General features: G+C 36.1%; 1 protein-coding gene and 1 pseudogene across 1 annotated transcript; one reads left to right on the forward strand and one right to left on the reverse strand.

Moving 5' to 3' along the window:
- The first annotated feature begins 5,036 nt into the window (after positions 1-5,036).
- LOC132599959 (protein argonaute 4A-like) lies at positions 5,037-15,124 on the forward strand (annotated as a pseudogene).
- Positions 15,125-19,490: 4,366 nt separating this feature from the next.
- LOC132644361 (uncharacterized) lies at positions 19,491-20,303 on the reverse strand. The gene has a single exon (XM_060360957.1). The coding sequence runs from the start codon at positions 20,301-20,303 to the stop codon at positions 19,491-19,493; it is 813 nt and encodes a 270-aa protein (XP_060216940.1).
- Between the last annotated feature and the right edge of the window lie 1,341 nt (positions 20,304-21,644).

A 21,644-nucleotide genomic window follows, 5' to 3' on the forward strand; every position in this document is an offset into this window, starting at 1 on the left:
ATAAACTTGTTAACAGTATAATATTTAAACAAAGGGAAGAAATCTCATGCCCGTCGTTAGCTTAAATTATGGAACCTGTGATTTTATTGAGCAATCTCTCACAAACAATCCCACGAATTTCTCTACGGAAAAGGGTCAAATATACCCTGTACTATCAAAAATAGTTAAGATATACTCCACGTTATACTTTCGGTCCAAATACACCCTCGTCCGATTTTTTTCGGCTATTTTTTGTTTAAAAACAAAAGAAAACCATATTTTTTCGGTTTTTACTATTGAAAACCAAAATCAAACCAAACCAAAAAGTGTCAATTTTTCATTTGGTTTTCCATGAACACTGTAGCAGTGGCGGAGCCAAGAATCATATTAAGGGGTGTCAAAAAATATAAATGTCGCGACCTAGGTTTGAACACGCAAACTTACATACACTTTTTGCAACCCCTTAAATGTGCGCTAAGCCTTCAACTTGTGTCAAGGGGTGTCAACACTAGTATACATACCTATAAAATCAAAATTCCACCTATCTATACAATGTAATTTTCCGGCGAAGGAGTGTTGCTACACCCCTTGGGCAAGGGTAGCTCAGGAAAGCGCTCCCTACAAAAGATTTTTTCATACCCAAGGATTCGAACCCTAGACCTCTTGTTAAGGGAGGAGCAGTCTCATCCACTGCATCACATCCTTTGGTGGTAGTATTAGTTGGTTCAACTTTGAATGATTGTTTTTGGGATTGATAATGTATTTTAAATAATACAATGAAGCCTAGAAAATCGAAGTAATTTTTAAAGATTTTTCTTCGGCGTTTCTGGCATGAATGGATAATTTCGTAAAAAGAATATATCTGAAAGAATAGAAGAGAAAGATAATATTTTTCGTCAAAAGAAAATGTTCTTCTTTTAACCTGCAAAATTGCATTGTATAAATATAAGAAGAGGAAGTTTAAATATTGTTTAACTAGAATATATTCAGACAAATAATCATGTTTATTTTGAAAATGTTACTTGTTTAGAACCAGCTGCAAATCGGTTAAAAAATATCTTTTCTTTCAAGATTTGAATTTAAAAGATAAAATAAAACAAATACTTATTTTCGCTATTAATGACTTTAGATATTATTTCAACCACCTTTATCTTTGCTTCAATTCCACTTGAGTTTGACTTGACTTGTCCATCGTTATAAGGCTTCTGAACCTTTGTAAAGTAACAATATATATGAAATATAACTTTTCTCAACTAGTCTAACATTAAAAACTATCACCAATTATATATACACCTTAAGCTCTTTATAAATTACTAGAGTATCACATTTTAAAAAACCAATATATATACCATTAAATTCCAAGATTGGAAGTAAGTTTAAAAACAATCTCAAGGATTAGTTGTATGACTCATTGAGATATTGGGCCTCACAGATTCCATTTATCATTTTGGATGCACTTCCCCTTCCCCTAATCCTTCATGTGAATAATTTAACCAATTATGTCACCTAAGGCTATCTTTTCCATATTTATCTTCCAAATTATGCAACTTGTCACAACTCTTGGACTTGTCTGATTTCGAACTGCTTATTCGAGATGTGATTTTTTTTTTTTGGTACCCATTTGCTAAAAATTGGAGGTCCTTTCTAACATTAGTTTATGTCAAGAAGAAACCCAGTAGAAGTTGTATATCCTGTTGGGCCATACTTTTGAGGGATCAAAGCATTTTTGAAAAAATATTTTTGAGTATGAAGCTGTTTGACCAAAATTTTGGTGAAGAAATTAGTGATTTTGAGTAGTAACATCACATTTTGATACGTGATCAAGATAGTTTTCATCTAGGCTAAGGTTGAGAAGCCCAAACCTCTTTTGATACAAACTTACAAGTTACATGCACTCGGTGTTTGCACGAAATTAATGAAACATACGTTTATCACTTAATCATTGTTAAATGATGTTTAACTGTACTTTTATTATAACTTCTAAAGTTAAATTGCTTGATTTTGTGTAAATATTGGGTGCGAATAAGTATGTACTCCCCTTCTACAGGAGGTGACATACACATAGCTTCTTGAAGGAATATTAATCATAAAAGAAATATATTTATATTTATAAAATCTATTAACTTAATGAATTTTCTTAAGATAATTTTTCTTAATTATCTCTTTTTAAAGAAATTTTAGTTAAACATACGTTATTTAATTCTAGAACATCAAACTTTTTGTACTTAGCTATTCAAACCACTAATTTTAAAAAATATTGTACAAATCAATCCAAACCTATAAAAGGAAAATAGATTGACCCTATTAAACCATAAAAAACAAATGAAAGTGCCTTTGGAGAAGGGCAAAAATGATATTTTCCATGGTGCTTTATAACTTTATGAAGGAAAATTCAATTACATGATAAAATATTGGGAACAAGAAAATTGAAAACAACCTTCCTTATTCTTTTTATTGCAATTTTTGTGAATTATTATATGATGATTTTGACCTAAGGATGAGACCAAATTGTTCAATGAAGTGGTCCGGATTTTAGAGATGAAAATTAAAATTCCTGTAATACAAAAAGATAATTTGTCTCCATCAATGTAAGTCTCTATGAACAGAGTTGTTCGATACATGTACCTCGCTATTGTCAAAAATGTTTTCAATATAATTATAACAATAACAAAATCACATAAATCTCTTATATTTATTAGTATTAAGGACCAAAATTACTTTCTTCCAAAGAAGAGTATATTAATTAAATAATTAAAGAGTTGAAAGGAGTGAAATTAGAAGACTTGCAAGAGAGGAGAATATGAAAAGGACAGGGAGGTGGGCCCCTTTGTCCGTACGTATTTTTCCACTCAAAACGGTATACTACTGCTACTATAGCAGCACAGGCATATACATGAAAATAGGCTACCTGTTGCTACCACTGCTGTCCCACTATTACATACACCAGAATATTTACATACACACCTTTGTAGTAAGCTAAAGAATATTTGAGAAATTTTCTAAGGTTTTTCTCTATCCCTCTCTGTGTGTGTTTTGAGGTAGGTGTTTTCATAGGTATAATTGATATAATGTAATGACCATTATGCGCACGTTACTATATACTTATTTATATTTGTCTGTGTTCTTGATATATTTCTTGTTTTTGTTTGTATGCTAGTTCTTGATAGATTGATTTTCCCTATTAATGACTCTAGATATTATTTTAACAACTTTAATCTTTGCTTCAATTTCAATGCCAATTGTATTTGATTTGACTTATCCATCATTATAAGGCCTCTGAACCTTTGTAAAGTAACAATATGAAATAGGGTAATACTTTTCTCACCTAGTCTAACATTAAAGGAAATAATTACAATATACACCTTCTTGAGCTCTTTATATATTATTCGAGTATCACATTTAGTTCCAATATTGGAAATAAGTTTAAAAACACTTTCAAGGATTAGTTATATGACTTATTGAGATATTCGGCCTCATAGATTCCATTGATCATTTTGGATGCACTTCATGTGAATAATTTAATCAACTATCTCAACAAAGGTTATCTTTTCCATATTTATCTTCCAAATTATGCAAATTATAATAACTCTTGGACTTGTCTGATTTCGAACTGCTTATTCGAGATGTGATTTTTTTTTTTTTTGTACCCATTTGCTAAAAATTGGAGGTCCTTTCTAACATTATTTTATGTCAAGAAGAAACCCAATGGAAGTTATATTATCCTGTTTGGCCATATTTTTGAGGGATCAAAAGTATTTTTGAAAAAATATATTTTAGAGAATGAAAGTGTTTGACCAAATTTTTGGCAAAGAAATAAGTGTCCTTTAGTAGTAGCATCACAGTTTGATACGTGAGCAAGATAGTTTTAGTCTAAGCTAAGGTTCGGAAGTTCAAACCTCTTTTGATAAAAACTTATATGCACCCGGTGTTTATATCAAATTAACTATACATGCTTTTATCACTTAATCGTTGCTAATTGTGTGCAACTGTACTTCTATGTTAACATCTGTAAAATTGCTAGATTAAGTGTAAATATTGGGTGCGGATAAGTATGTACTACCCTTCTACGGGAGGTGACATACACATTGCTTCTTGAAGGAAAAATAATCATTAAGGAAATTTATTTATATTTTTAAATCTATTAACTTAATAAATTTTTTAAGATAATTTTGCTTAATTATCCTTTTTAATGAAATTTAGTTAAACATACATTATTAATTCTACAACAAGAAAATTTTTGCACTTAGCTATTCAAACCTCTAAGTTTTAAAATCTTAAAAATATTGTACAAATCAATCCAAATCTATAAAAAGGAAAATAAATTGACCTTATAAAACCATAAACAAATGAAAGTGCCTTTGAAGAAGGGGCAATAATGATATTTTTCATGATGCTTTATAACATTATGAAGGAAAATTCAATTCCATGATAAAATATTGGGAACAAAAAATTGAAAAATTACTTATATTTTTGTGAATTATTATATGATGATTTTTGACCTAAGGACGAACCTAGCTAATTGGTCAATGAAGTGGTTTGAAATTTGGAGTTAAAATTTTAAATTCCAATAAATACAAAAAAAAAAAAATTCTTTCCATCTACATAAGCCTCCGCAGACAAAACTACATAACACACGCACACCACTATTGTCAAACATATTTTCATTATAACAATAACAATAACACATAAATCCCTTATTTATTTATTAGGGACCAAAATAACTTACTTCCAAATTAGAAGAGTGGAGTTTGAAAGGGAGTGAAATTTAGGAGAGTTGAAAGAAAAAGCATACTATATGAAAAGGACATGGAGGTGGACCCACTGTCCGTACGTTAAAAAAGGGTATACTGCTGCTCCTACTGTAGCTAGCAGCAACAGACACATAATAGGCTACCCCAACAAATGCATACACCAGAATAAATATATACACATCTTTGTAGTATGCTAAAACAATATATTCTGCCTTTCTGAGATCACACGGAGTTTATTTTCTAAGGTTGTTTTCTTATGCGTACCTGACTATATATTTATCTTTACGTGTGTCTGTGTTCTTGATAGATTTCTTGTTTTTGTTTGTATGAGATAGTTCTTGATAGATTTTCTTATTTTGTAGTACAATATGGGGTTTTGAAGAACGAATAGATACTACTATATACATACACATCTTTGCAGTAAGCTAGATTTCTTGTTTTTGTTTGTATGCATAGTTCTTGATAAATGTTCTTATTTCTACAATATGGGGTTTTGAAGAAGGATGTTTTTATGGGTACGTAAGGATCTCATGTGTATCTTTGTGTATATTGATTTTTTTCTGCATGTGCTAGCTAGTGGCCGGTGGTGGTTTTAATCTTTTGTTTCTCATCTTCCATTGTTACTATTTCAGTTTTTACAGAAAATAATGGTGCATTGGAAATCGTTCCGTTTTCCCTTTTGGTTAAAAGGGTTTTAAAAACCAACCATTATTATTGCTTCTTCATTTTCAGTGAGCTATTGGCTTCATACTGAAAAAAAGAAGAAGCTACTATTGGCTTCATTAGTTAGCCAGAAAAGGCAAAAAAAAAAAAAAAAAAAACTGTAATTATCAGTCTCTTCGTTTCTTTGAACTTTTAGTTGTGCTGATTACTACCCTTTTATTTATTGTTATAGTAAAGTTGCAGTCATTTATAATTAGCTATGGGATTTTGAAGAAGGATGTTTTTATGGGTAGTAATGATCCTCATGCATACTCATGACTGTATATTCATTTTTTTTTTTTTTTTTGCATGTGCAAGCTGCTAGTGGCCGGTGGTGGTGTGGGGTTTTGAAAATACATGGTTTTGATCTTTTGTTGCTGTTGTCTTCCATTGTTATCTCAGTTTTACAGTAACCAGTGCTTTGGAAATTGTTCATTTTCCCTTTTGGATAAAAGAGTTTTGAAAAGTAAACCATTATTATTGCTTATACAGATTTTCACTTGAGCTATTCTTGGCTTATTTGTTAGCCAGAAAAGGAAAAAACACCTTAATTTCAAAGCAGTTATCAGTCTCTTCGTTTCTCTTTGAGCTATATTATTTTCTTTTAGTGGTAAAGTTGCAGTCATTTAATGGTCAAAGAGTCGATAGTAATATTGTACCATTACTTACAGAGGAAAGAAATCTTTTGCAGGGGTTCTCTAGGACTACTTTTCCATTCTCTGGGGTTTTGAAAAACTGAGGTATCTTCATATCTACTCTCTCCCTCTATGTATCTATATGTGTGTGTATTGTATAGGTGGATTTAGTTGTTTATGGTGAGATTTGTAGGCAACAGACGCATACTAGGCTACCCCTACTCCCCTACAAATGCATACACCAGAACAGATATATACATACACATCTTTGTAGTAAGTTAAAACAATTCTGCCTTTCTGAGATCACAGAGTTTATTTTCTAAGGTTTTTCCTCTATTCCTCTCTCTCTGAGCTTGTGTTCTTTGAGGTGGGTGTTTTCATGGGTATAATATAATGTAATGATCATTATGCTTACCTGACTATATATGTATCTTTATTTGTGTCTGTGTTCTTGATATATTTCTTGCTTTTTGTTTGTATACCATAGTTCTTGAAGGATTTTATTATTTTTGTACTACAATTAATATGGGGTTTTGAAGAAGGATGTTTTTATGGGTACGTAAGGATCTCATGTGTATATTGATTTTTTCTGCATGTGCAAGCTGCTAGCGGACGGTGGTGGTGTGGGGTTTTGAAAATACATGGTTTTTGATCTTTTGTTGCTTCATCTTCCATTGTTACTACTCATTTCAGTTTTACAGTAACACAGTGCATGGGAAATAGATCCATTTTCCTTTTTGGGTAAAAGGGTTTTTGAAAATGAACCATTATTATTGCTTCTTCATCTTTCACTTCTTCAGTTATCTAGAAAAGGAAAAAAGCACTTTAGTTTCAAAGCAGCTGTTATCCGTCTTTTCGTTTCTTTGATATTTATTGTTAGTAGCAAATTAAAGTTGCAGTCATTTAATCTTATATTAGCCGTCTGCTTATCCTTCAATAGCTGTATTAATTTGTCTTAAACCACAATGCTTTAATTTTACAAGAATATTGTACTACCATTACTTACAAAGGAAAGAAAACTTTTGCAGGGATCCTCTAAGGTCTACTTTTCCACTCTCTGGGGTTTTGAAAAACAGAGGTATCTTCATATCTTCTCTCTCTCTATATATATATATGTGTGTGTGTGTTTTATAAGGCGGATTTAGTTGTTTATGGTGAGATTTTGTTTGCTCTCTGGATATGTGTCTGGGTTTTCATGCTTGAATCATATATATATATATATATATATGCATATAACAGTATTTGTAAGGGGAAAGAGTTTTTGTTTTTTACTCCCTTTCTTTCATATGATTTGATTTATTTTACTTTTGACTTTTGTTTGTATCAGTGTGTGTCTCTGCTTTAGTGCTATCTGCATGTTAAGTTGTGTGTGTGTCTTTAGCTCCTCATAAATGGAGTGTCTGTTTAGTCAACTTCTTGGTCCAGCCCATGTGCTGAATCTGTTTGCCAAAAATGGAAATCTTAGCTCTTTTTGGTCTATAACAATACTATCAGTCCAGCTATAAAGATCAATTATTATTTTTTTGATAAAACAATACTCGTAATTTTCTTCTTTGTACAATCTATATTATTCATTAATAGTGAAATTTGCCAAAAAGGGGATATGTTTGTCCTTTAGTTCTTTTTGCATAAAAGTGGAACAGGGATATGGATTTTCTCTACCTACAAAAGCAAAGAAAATTTGAATAGCTCATTTTTCTTAGCTGTGTGTTAGTTATCTTAGTTGAAGAAGGGGATTAATCAAGCATCTCAATATATATTTGTTGAATGGAATCATAAGAAATTAGAATGCTAATTAGGTAAACCATGTTTGCTCTGCATGCATGACTTCATGTCTCTACGTGTTTTATGGTTTCTGGCTTTCTGCTTCATGTTCTTTTCCTACTAACTAAGACTTTTTTTTATTTACTTTTTATTTTCCTTTTTGGATAAAGGGGCCAAAAGTATAGTACTATTTTATTCAAGTATACTCTTCCTTTGCTCTAGTCATCTTTTATGGAGCTTTATTGTGTGTTGTGGTTTAATGTTTTCCCTTTCCCTTTGTCTGAATAATAAATATTATGCTGTTTAGTATCATTTGAATATTTCTGTTACCACAGCAGTATCATATTATTTTGTTTTTCTTGTGTGTTTTACGGCACCAATAAAATTGTTGTGCATTCACTGATCATTAAAAATTTTGTCAATTCTGTACAAGTATATCTTCTTTAGGTCTAGTACTGGTAAATTCTTTGCGGGCAGGTGATTATAGTACCACTGCATTGTTTTTTCCTAGCTGCTTAATCTTACTAAACCTATAGTATATGTGAGAGAATTTCACAGGACCCAAAACCCCTAAGACAATGGGTGTAGTAGTTCAAGATCACTATAATGGACCTTTTTGGAAGCACTGAAAATCTCATGTAATTAATTTTGAGGTTTACAAAATTGTTTATGAAAGACTGGCCTTACCATGAGTTGGCTTTACTACTATATTAGAGTATGTGCCTGCCTCATCTTAAACCTTATGTTATTTGAGATCGTGCATGTTAATTAAATTAAATGCATTATCTTGTCCCTTCGTGTCTGGGTATGCGAAAGAATCTAAGCATCCAACTCAAAACCTGGTTGGAGTAATCCACTACCTTTAAAAACCTCTCTGAAGCCCTTACACAACCAAAATAAAATTCAATTGTGTACATTGTACAATGTTATTCTTCTTATATTTACTATCTGCAGTTTCCCCTAGCTTGAGCTACATATAATAGAGAACCATTCGTAGTTCTCTTCTTTTTCTCGTGTGTTTTACAGTACCAATAAAATTGTTGTCCAGTAAAGTTGCATTCACTGATCATTATAAGTTTTGTCAATTCTGTATTTTACTGTCATAGCTCAAGATTTATTGCAGTTAATTTCCTGAGAGATAGATGAAAACTAGTAATGATGCTACTAATTTCTCTTCCTCTTTTTCCCCATCGTCTTAATCTTTTTAGGCTCTTTCTTTTAGCATATTCTTTCTCTTTTTCCTGTTTTTCTCTTAAAGTTTTTTATGAGTGCCTTGATCCATAATACTTACAGACACAAGATTAAATTAGGAACAATTCTGTAGTATGGTTTTCAAACTCTGTTGGTTGTGTGGCACTCTTTATATTTGTATGCAATGATCAACCATATAAACAACTTTTGAACTTCTCTGTTAATCAGTGGTAGGTAACAGTTTGTTATCATGTTTGGATGTCCTATTCCATTTCATTTCAGCTCTCTGTTTTAATAACTTTGTCTTTCATTTGGCTAAGTGGAATTAATACAGGCCTTTCTTTGGTCTATGTATGTTCCTTTGTTTGTCTGTGCAAGCATATATGTTGAGCTTATGTTTCTTCCTCTTCTCAAATCTGTTACTTTTTCTACTTTGACTCCTTATTGATATGTAGTTGTAGTTGTACTATCCTATCTGCCATCCCATTTTGAAGCTTTTGCTGCCTGTATAAAGGGTTTGAAATCTATCCTTTTTTCCACCCCTTACCTGTAATTGACAATTCTCTGATTATAATTTATTTAGCCACAGATTGCAGCATGTCTGAATCTAAAGATGACAAAACTGAGCTTGTCTAGCCATAGTCCTTTATTGATATGCCTGGTAAAATTACACCATGTTACAACATTTTATCATATCACATCATTTTTTATTAGTAAATGTGAATTCACTTACTGCTCATTTAGAGCTATTGACAAACTGAAAGGATGTATAAAGCAGACTTGATTATATCTAGGTTTTGTCTCACCTGAAAGATGATACTGTATCAATTTATAAAGCTAATGGCACTTACAATTCCATTTACTGTTTCTTTTAATTTCTCTCTGAATTAATTAATGAATTGAGTTAGTTCCTTTGGTCTTCGCCTATCAGAAATGTCATCTTCAAAAGATGAAGCTACAACAACAAAGCCAAACCGTGTTTCGATGGCTCGACAAGGAGTAGGATCTAAAGGCCAAAAAATTCGCCTACTCACCAACCATTTTAAAATAGGGATGACCAACTCTGATGGGCACTTCTACCATTATAGTGTAAGCTCTCGTTTATTTATATTACATTCAATTTCATTGAGCTGAAGTACAAAGTGCCATGCTATGATTGACTTGAATAAATTTCAAACTAAACTGGAAAAGAATGATCATTATTGCCTCAGGTTGCTCTATATTATGAAGATGGAAATCCCGTAGAGGTAAAAGGTATTGGACGGAAAATCCTTGACAAGGTCCAACAAACATATGCAATGGAGCTAGCCGACAAAGACTTTGCATATGATGGGGAGAAGAGCCTGTTCACAATAGGTGCACTTCCTGGGAACAAGTTTGAGTTTACTGTTGTGTTGGAGGATATCTCTTCATCATCTAGGTGCAGTTCTGAACTTCTTTTTGCATTTCTAATAGTAATTGCTTTTGTTCTAATATAATCCAATAGTATTTATCAACTAAAGTTTTGCTTAATGTGTATAGAAGCACTCGAGGTGGCAGCCCTGAAGGAAGCCCCAGTGAAGTTGACCGGAAAAGGTCAAAGAGGCAGCCTTGGTCCAAGCTATTGCCAACGCACTCCGAGGACAAGACTCTGAACAATATCAAGACGCTGTGAGAGTGCTTGATATAGTTCTGAGGCAACATGCTGCCAAACGGTATGGAACTGCTTATTTTCTGCTTTGACAACTTAATCTGATTTTTCTAAAACTCATGTGTTTTTGTTACAGGGGCTGCCTTATAGTGCGTCAATCTTTTTTCCACAATGAACCTAGAAACTTTGTTGAACTTGGTGGAGGAGTTTTAGGATGCCGGGGGTTCCACTCAAGCTTCCGGGCCACGCAGGGAGGCCTTTCATTGAACATGGGTAAATTTGTTATCCAGAAAATCACTACATTTTCTCATCCCCAAATCACTATCTTATGGTATTTGATGAATCTGCAGATGTATCAACCACAATGATTGTGCAGCCAGGACCAGTGATAGACTTCCTTCTTGCAAATCAAAATGCAAGAGATCCTTACCAAATTGATTGGTCCAAGGTAACTACTACTCATTCTCTTTTCCTTGCACCAGTAACTATTTAATTTTTATATTTGCTCCTCTCTCCAGGCAAAGAGGACGCTGAAGAGTCTGAGGATCAAGGCCAGCCCCTCAAATAGGGAATTCAAAATCACCGGCCTCACTGAAAGGCCTTGCAAAGAGCAGACGTCAGTTTGTTCATTATCAATCCATTTTGCCTTTCCATATTCTCTGGACTGATTTGCTATTGAGCTCATATTAAATCTCAGTTGTTTTGCATTTCAGTTTCATGTTGAAGCAAAAAAGTGGAAATGGGGAAGTGCAAGAGGTTGAGCTGACTGTTTATGAGTATTTCACTCATCATCGCCGTATTCCTTTACAATATTCTGGAGATTTCCCTTGCATTAATGTTGGCAAACCAAAACACCCAACTTATATTCCTCTTGAGGTACTAGACAATATACTTTTTACACTTAATATGTGCAGTTATTTTTTAAGGTTGTGACCTCACAGTTTTTCCTTCTATCTTGTTAGCTTTGCTCTCTGGTGTCTCTGCAGCAATACACCAAGGCGCTGTCCAATCTACAAACGGCTTCCCTTGTAGAAAAATCCCGACAAAAGCCCCAAGAAAGGATGAGAACATTGACCGATGTAATTTATTGATTCATATGTAGCTTGTTCTCATTTCGTTCAAGCTATGCATTTCACTATCATGTAAACTTGCAGGCTCTAAGGACCAGCAACTATAAGGCTGACCCTCTTCTTGGATCTGCTGGAATTTCAATTATTGATCAATTTACTCAAGTTGAAGGTCGTGTCCTGCCAACTCCAAAGGTGACATATTTGATGTTCAATGTCCTTCTGTTGTTGATCTCTTGTCTTTGTTAATTTCTAAAAGTTTCTCAAGTTGCACTTTAGATTATCGAATTTGAGTTTTTACAGTATGGCTGACAAGACTGAACATCTTTTATTATTTGCACTACAGTTGAGGGTAGGGGATAAACAAGACTTGGTTCCTAGGAATGGAAGGTGGAATTTTAACCAGAAGGTACATATCTTGCTCAACAATTTTTACTTTGTTCCCATGATTAGTCAATGCTAGTCCTTTGATTTTGAGTCTTATAACAACACAGCAATTGGTTGAACCGATCAAACTCGAGCGTTGGGCAGTTGTGAACTTCTCTGCCCGTTGTGATGTCCATAAGCTATGTATGGATCTACAGAGGTGTGGGAAAATGAAAGGAATGGTGAGTACCTTTCCAACTCTGGGGTGCAATATGTGTGTGTATAATCATATTTCTGCGTCAGTAACGTGTTCTATCATCTATGTAGTTTATCAATCCACCATATAATCATATCTTTGAGGAGAATCAGCAGTTCAGGCGCAACCCTGCTCCTGTGAGAGTTGAGAAGATGCTAGAAGCATTGAAATCAAAACTTCCAGCTCCACCTCAGTTCCTTCTCTGCATTCTACCAGAGAGAAAGAACTCTGACCTATATGGTTGCTTTCTTCGAACCAACTAAGCTTACATTTAAAATTTTATATAATAGTGGCTGGAGTATCTTTTTTAATTGTCTCTTTTCTGGCAATTTTCCCTATTGAAGGCCCCTGGAAGAAAAGGAATTTAGCTGACCTTGGAGTTGTAAACCAATGTATTGCTCCTACAAAGGTCAATGATCAGTACCTTACCAACGTGCTCTTGAAAATCAATGCAAAGGCAAGATTTGAATGGACAAAGTTTTTACACCCATTATTAGTGTCTCCTGATTTATTAAACACCTTTTCCATATCTGGTGCTTCTTTGCAGCTGGGCGGCATGAATTCGTTTTTGACTATGGAGCTAGCCCTTGTACTACCTCAGATTTCAAAAGTCCCAACTATCATTATTGGGATGGATGTTTCTCATGGCTCACCTGGACGAGCAGATGTTCCATCCATTGCAGCGGTAGTAAAAGATTATTGCTCATTTTTATACTTTCCTTACTTTCCCTGGTCTTATATGACACTGATTTTATGGATTTGAGATCACCAGGTGGTCAGTTCTAGACAGTGGCCCTTTATTTCACGCTATCGAGCAGTTGTCTGTACTCAGTCACCAAAGCTGGAAATGATAGATTCTTTGTACAAGAAAGTATCAGATACCGAAGATGAGGGACTTATCAGGTAGTTGCTGTCTCAGTGCAGTTGTTTGTGGTTAAATGTTTATATCTTTGTTGCTTAAGAAGTTTGTCCTGTATCCAGGGAGCTGCTGAAGGACTTCTACCATAGTTCGAACAATGTGAAACCTGAGCATATCATTATTTTCAGGTATAATTTCTAAAAAAACAAGTTAAGCAAATTGATTCAGTCTTGAACCAGTTGCTCAAATGCAGTTCTGTAACGGAACTCTGATATTGTTGTGCTTTTCAAGTCATATCTACATTTTGTGCAAAGTTTCCCTGTTCGTCACAGTCTTTTTTCAAGTTAACTTGAAGCAAAAACATAAAAACAATGGAAGATATTACTTTTGAGGGCTTTAATTTGTGTACATTCACTATGCTTTCAAGCTCTCTGATTTCGGGCTATATTGATTTTATAGACTTAAACTAACATATCATAGAACTACTCTCGAGACCTATATATATTTTTTGGTTTCTTTTCATTCCTGCTCATTAAAAGGGAATCATTGCTAATGATTAAGTTGTTGTCGATGTACAGGGATGGAGTTAGTGAGTCCCAGTTCAACCAAGTCATAAACATTGAGCTCAATCAGATTATCGAGGTTTGAATACGCAGTAACATCAGCTTAGTTTTTTCATGACACCTATTCCTTTTCTGATCACCAAATATGACCGTATTTTCTAGGCCTGCAATCATCTGGACGAGAATTGGTCTCCAAAGTTCACTGTAATTGTTGCACAAAAGAACCACCACACGAAGTTTTTCCAGACCAACTCACCGGATAATGTTCCTCCTGGTTTGTACTTCTAGCTACCTTGCTTGTATTATTAGTGGAGCATAATTTGATTTACTGTTTCTGTAAAAATTTCCTTGAAATATCTTCGTATGCCAGGGACTGTGATTGACAATGCAATATGCCATCCAAAGGCCAACGACTTCTACATGTGTGCTCATGCTGGGCCTATTGTGAGTTAGTAAATCTCTTCTTTGAGTTTGCTCCGCGATTCATATTAATTTCTCCCATAATAAGCTTCTGTCATCTTTTTGGTATTTAGGGAACAACAAGACCCACACACTACCATGTTCTGCATGATGAAATTGGATTCTCAGCAGATGACATGCAAGAGCTGGTCCATTCTCTGTCTTACGTGTAAGCAAGCAATCTACTTCTATGAATGAATGTTACTACTAGTTCAAATCCTTCCTTGAGAGGTTTATTTATCTTTTCTACTTCTGGACTGCAGGTATCAGAGGAGTACCATAGCCACCTCTGTTGGTAAGAATAATTATTATGTTTTACTAGTATTGTTTTTCCTGAAATTATGATTCTTTACTGGCTTTAAAGGTGTTAAAGATTGAACAACATCACATACTATTCCTCCTATGGTGATCTGATGAACTTTTCTTTTCTTTTCGTGCAGTTGCACCTATATGCTATGCCCACTTGGCAGCAGCACAAGTGGCGCAGTTTATCAAGTTTGATGAACTGTCAGAGACGTCCTCAAGCCATGGTGGAGTTACAACAGCTGGTGTTGTTCTGGTCCCTCCATTGCCTCGACTTCACAAGAATGTTCGCAGTTCCATGTTTTTCTGCTAAGTCCTACACCTGGAAATAGATTTGGAGAGAAAAACTACTCTTGGGGAAAATTTCTGGTTCTGTAATGATGAATCTTAGAACTCAGTATTATCATATTTTTTGTCAACATTTATCTAAGCCACTGATGGTGGAAAAAACTAACTTCTGCTAATTTCTGGTTATGTTGTGATGGATGCCAGATATATAGGTTATATGATAGAAATCTTTTAGGGAACTCTAGCTTTGCTATTTAGATGTAAGATTTGCTATGAGACAGATCAAATTTGGTGCATATTCTGAGTATCTTTGCTAACTTCATGTTTTTCCTCTTTTTTCTTTCATTGTGGTTTCGCCAACTACCGACTTTTTCTTTGATATATGACCCTCAAAAACGCCAAAATATCATCCTCAACTGCCAAAAACAGTATAAAGATGCTGAATGAAAAGTTCATTGAAATATTCTGGAAGCATTAGGGAACTAGAGGTGTTGAAAGGTTCTACTTCTTCCGTCTCAATTTATGTGATATAGTTTGACTAGACACGGAATTTAAGAAAGAAATGAAGATTTTTGAAACTGGTAGTCTAAAAACAAGTTATAGATATTTGTGTAGCCGTAAAAGGGGAAGTTTTTGGTTAAAAGTATTTCTAAATATAGCAATGTATCGTTCTTTTTAGTTGGGATGGAGGGATTACTATATTCTGACTCCGTAGTTAATCCAAGAATACTTGCATTCAGGCCAAAGATATCCAAACTCTAGTATTCTAAACTAACACATGACGATGATAACAAGTAGTACAACATGTACTACTACTACACCTTAATCCCGACACTAAAACCTGAAAATTGGAAACAGAGACTTTTACTTCATCAAGAATACTGCATTCCACTTGAACTCGAGCTAATCCATCTGTCATGGCAGCGAAAGCCACGAAGGACTGATGGAAACACACACTATGTAAGAATAATGCATACTTGAATCAACCACATTTGAGATTTATCATTGTTCCAAACATAAAAATAAATGAATCAAACCATGCTTTTCTAATAGCTTAAGAGTTTAGATCAGGTTATTGATTCACACAACATGACAGCTAAGCGAGCAAGTGGAGTTCCAAGTTGCAAACGTTCTTTTACGTGGCTAAAATTGTAGGAAATATTTTCCTTGAATCCTTTCATTACTTGAATTGGTTTATATACTAAATAGTAGAATAATATTCTAACCTAAAATAGGAGATTACATAATATACAAAATATTTCTAACCTAAAATAGTAGACTACACAATATTCTAATTAATATTTACTTAATCTATCACACCCCCGCAGTCGAAACGGGAGGTTTACGAACGCTGAGACTGTCCCAAAAATCTTCAAATAAGACCTGTGGTAGTCCCTTGGTGAAAATATCGGCAATCTGATAGTGAGAAGGAGCATGAAGGACACGAACCTGTTCGTGCGCAACCTTCTCACGAACAAAGTGAATGTCCATTTCAATGTGTTTGGTGCGTTGATGTTGCACCGGATTTCCCGAAAGATAAATGGCACTCACATTGTCACAATATACCATAGTAGCCTTATGAATAGGACAATGTAATTCCAACAGAAGATTGCGAAGCCAGCAGGACTCAGAGACAACATTAGCAACCCCCTATACTCCGCCTCAGCACTCGAACGAGAGAGGGTAGGTTGGCGTTTCGAAGACCACGATATCAAGTTATCCCCAAGAAAGACACAGTAACCAGACGTTGACCGACGTGTGTCAGGGCATCCCCCCCAATCCGCATCAGTGTAGGAAAGAAGGTCCGTAACTGAGGACGGATAAAGATGCAAACCATAGTCAAGTGTACCCTGAATGTAACGGATGATACGCTTAAGTGCATGCATATGAACCTGTCGCGGTGCATGCATGTGTAAGCATACCTGTTGAACAGCATAAGAGATATCCGGCCTCGCGAAAGTAAGATACTGAAGGGCACCTGCGAGACTGCGATAGTGAGTTGGGTCATCATAAGGAGCACCCGATGTGCCGCTCATCTTCGGTTTAGTATCAACCGGAGTAGAAGTAGCCTTACAAGAAGACATCCCAGCTCGATCAATGATTTCTTCGGCATACTTACGTTGCGAAAGAAACATGCCATCCTTATGTCAAGTGACATGAATGCCAAGGAAATAATTCAAAGAAGCCAGATCCTTCATAGCAAATTTCGAGGCAAGGAGAGCCATAATGGAGCATCTTAGAGAATCTGAGGAAACAGTAAGAATAATATCATCAACATAAAGTAGCATGTATGCCATATCGGACCCCTTTTTGTAGATGAACAAAGAATTGTCAGATATGCTGTTTGAAAAACCAAGAGAAGAGACATAATCTGCAAAACGCTTGTACCATGCTCTCGGGGCCTGCTTAAGCCCATATAAGGACTTACGGAGTAAACATACATAATCCGGATGAGTGGGATCTCTGAAACCCAGAGGTTGATGCATATACATTGTTTCCTTGAGCTCACCGTGTAGGAAAGCATTCTTGACATCTAGCTGATGAATAGGCCACTTCTTTGATAGGGAAAGACTGAGAACGGTACGAATCGTAGCCGGCTTGACCACTGGACTGAAGGTCTCACCACAATCAATGCCAACCCGTTGAGTCTTACCATCACCTACAAGACGGGCTTTATGCCTCTTAAAATCACCATTAGATTTTTCTTTATGAGTGAAAATCCATATAGAACGAATAACATTCACATTAGGTGGACGGGGCACCAACTCCCATGTCTTATTTTTAATAAGAGCATCAAATTCATCATCCATAGCCATTTTCCAATCGGGTCGCGAAGGGCGGTCACAGGGTTACGAGGGAGAGGGGATTTCATAACCATGGTATTCGAGTTAAACGTGTGTTTTGGCTTAAAAATACCATGCTGACTCCGGGTCACCATTCGGGACGGATTGGTAGAAGGGGGACGCTGAGGTGACGGTGGGAGGGGAATGCCAGCGGAGGGGAGAGGGGCAGCGGGCTGGGTGACGGCAGGAGGGGACTGGGCAGCGGGCTGCTGGGTCACGGTGGAAGGGGACTGGGCAGCGGGCTGGGTCACGGTAGGAAGAGGGGTAGATGAAGCCAAGTGATGCAACCATAATGGGGAAATGCCATCGTCCAAAAACTCATAAGTAATAGAAGTGGGAGAATGGAAATTGGAAAAGGGGAAGACATTCTCATCAAAAATCACGTGACGAGAAATAATGATTTTATGGGACGATAAATCATAACACTTATACCTTCTGTGATTCGTAGGATACCCCAAAAAGACACACGGTGTAGACCGGGCTTGCAATTTGTGGATAGTCAGAGAAGGAAAGAGAGGATAGCATAAACACCCAAAAACCCCGAAGATGAGAGTAAGATGACTTTCTTTGGTATAGCACTTGAAGAGGAGAAAAGTGACCTAATAATTTACTTGGTAAAATATTAAGAAGATATATTGCCATTTGTAAGGCGTGATGCCAGAACGAAGGGGGGAGAGAAGCATGAGCAAGAAGAGTCCGAGTGATATTATTGATAGAACGGATTTTTCTTTCGGCTTTCCCATTTTGTGAAGACGTATGTGGACAAGAAAGACGAAATGACATCTCATTAGACTCACAAAATTTCCCGAATTGACCATTATCATATTCCCTCCCATTATCACATTGGACATTTTTAATATGACGTTCAAATTGGGTATGAATGTGGGTTTTTAAAGCTAAGAATTTCGGATAAACATCGGATTTCTTAGCCAAAGGAAAAGTCCATAAAAATTTCGAAAAATCATCCATAAACAGAACATAATATCGATGACCCAATGAACTTAACACGGGAGAGGTCCACAAATCACTATGAATAATATCAAATGGCATCAAAGTTTCGGAAATAGAAGAATTAAACGACAACTTAATGTGTTTACCAAGAACGCAAGAACGACAAATACTAGAAAGACTAGATTTATTACATTCAATGCTTTATTAACCCTAAGACAATCTAAGATAGAATTTCCTGGATGACCCAAGCGAGCATGCCAAAAAGGAGAGGACAACGCCGCAAAGGTTGATGAAGTGGTGGTTGGATATTTGATGGTGGTGACCGGATAAAGATCTCCCTGACTATCACACCGCATTAGTGGCATCCCCGTCTGAAAATCCTTCACAGAAAACCCATATGGATCAAAATCAACAGATACAGAATTATCAGTAGTAAACTTCCAGACTGAGATTAAATTTTTAATGAGTTTAGGAGCATGTAAGACATTTTGTAAGGATAAAGGGGGTTTGGGGGAGGCAAACTAGTATGACCACAACCACGAATTGGAATCGAATGACCATTTCCCACAACAATACCATTATTTTGATTGCTCAAATTAAAATAAGACGTGAGATTACCGTCCGAAGATGTCATATGAGAAGTGGCCCCGGTGTCTATGCACCAATTTTGATCGGGCGGGTTCAAGGACATTGTGTGTATTGTGGACTCAATTTCGGTTGGAACATACGACCCGGAAGAAGCCACTGCCGCCGTGTAGAGCTGCTGAGCTGGAGGAGGGCCCAAAATACCCTGCTGCCGTGGCGGGACTAGAGGCGGACGAGCCCAAGAGGCTGTCGGGTACGGGCAGGGGGGAGGAGCTGCCCAGCGGGGCTGGGGGACCCATTACCAGTGGCCAAACTGCTGCTGACCGCCACTGCCGGTAGTCCACTGCTGCTGACCGCCGCTGCTTCGAGCAGAATTATCGTGGCCACCGGTGACTTTGCCGCTGCCTGAGCCGCGGCCCGAGCCCCCTTTACAGCCAGTTCCAGAATTTTGGCCGCGGGAATTTTTTGATTTCCCTCGGCGTGAGTTTGTGTTGTCTGAGGGGAGTGGCGCGTCGTCGATCGAGGCCACCATAGCCGAACCAGACCCGTGAGACACTATAGCCGCAAGTTCACGTTCTTCCAAAAAAAGGGAAGACCGAGCCTCAGTGAATAGGGGGAGCGACTTTGCATGGCGAATTTGTGTCCCAACTTCTTTGTACGCTTCAGTGAGACCCGAGACCAGTTGAAGGACAAGGCGGCTATTCGTCACTGGAGCCCCGACGTTTTTCAGTTGATCGGCAAGGCTCTTGAGATGTTGACAATAGGCGAAGGCATTGGGAAAATCCTCCATACGAGTCGTCGTGAATTCTTGTTCAAGAGTCACCGCACGAGAAGTTTGATGATCTTGAAAGATATCACGCAAGCGATCCCAAACGTCCATGACAGTAGCGTCTGGTTTGATGATAGTGTTTAACAGATCATTCGAAATTGTCGAATAAATCCATTGAAGCACAGTGGCGTCAATGGTGGTCCATAATTCAACTTCCTCATCAGTTTTGGAAGCCGGCTTCTCCTTACCTTTGGGTGGAGGAATGATGTGACGAAGGACCTTGTGAGAACGAGCATGAATTTTGAAAAGTTCTGCCCATGTACCGTATTGTGAATTTTCCATCTCAAGAGTAACAGAGATGTGATTCTTGATATTGGAGACCGCGAGGGCCGGGTGGAACGTGGGCTTAGCTGGGGTGGTAGGTGCGTTGGCTATGGGAAAAAGATAAGGGGGGGGGGGGGGACGGCTTAGTGGAGGAAAAATAGGGATTAGGGCGTAGCGGAAGGAGGAAGAAGAAAGAAATCCTAATCTGATACCATGTAGGAAATATTTTCCTTGAATCCTTTCATTACTTGAATTGGTTTATATACAAAATAGGAGAATAATATTCTAACCTAAAATAGGAGATTACATAATATATAAAATATTTCTAACCTAAAATAGTAGACTACACAATATTCTAATTAATATTTACATAATCTATCAAAAATAATAGAATTTCAATCAAGTTCTTTTTAAAGATTTGGATCCTAAAAAAATTACACAATTGCACAAATAATAATTACACCTAAAAAGAAATAAAAAATTATAAAGTTGAGATAAAATATGTGCAGTGTACTAAGAAGAAATACCGAGCTTGGAATATATAAACTATTGCATATATGTGACAGTTAACTATTGAAATTTTTGCCACTTGGAAGCTGATTTATCAATTTTTCATCACTCTTGCGCACCTAAAAGAGAGTGTTCTTTCCGTGTCAGTGTTTAGGAACGGTGAGGATGAAGGTTATCAAATCACTAGGTTCGGAGGTAAATAGGACCAACAATAATTCAACTATAAACGATAAAAGGTGTCAAGTTTAGAGGCTGCAAATTTTTAAGCCTATCTAGAACAATGAAAATGAAAAACACAAAATTCCTCCATAAAGCACCCATCAAGGATACTGTACTAATGCATTTCATGGTTTTAATCATGTTAACCGGATAAACTGTAATGTTATATATTGTCAGCTTGAATCGTAAATAAATGATTCAGACTTGATATATATTGACTAATGTATTTTTTATATTCAATTGAATTACGTCGTAAAATTTAAAAGCTAACCATGACATATGTTTAGATTCGTGTATGTTTTCGCTTACCTTGCTAAAGCCACATTTTATAAGAACATGATAAGATATGAATGTCCAATTTGTTTGACATTAGTTTTTTATTTGTTCTAGATGGATTGCAATTTATTACTTAGAAAGTGACTTTGCATTTGCATTTCGTTATCGATATGATCTGTTTGCAGGCTTCAAAGGATAGAAAACGAACTATTTGGTATAACAAATTTGTATTTAATTCAAATTTGGTTTGTGTTAAAGATCTTTGGCTATTCCTAAATTTATGTTTAGTCAAACTACAAATCAAATCATTTAGGAATCAAGGACGAGACTTTTTGAGTTGGTTCCAGTATATAC

The sequence above is a fragment of the Lycium barbarum genome, chromosome 6, assembly GCF_019175385.1.
Source record: "Lycium barbarum isolate Lr01 chromosome 6, ASM1917538v2, whole genome shotgun sequence".
Lineage (NCBI taxonomy): Eukaryota > Viridiplantae > Streptophyta > Magnoliopsida > Solanales > Solanaceae > Lycium > Lycium barbarum.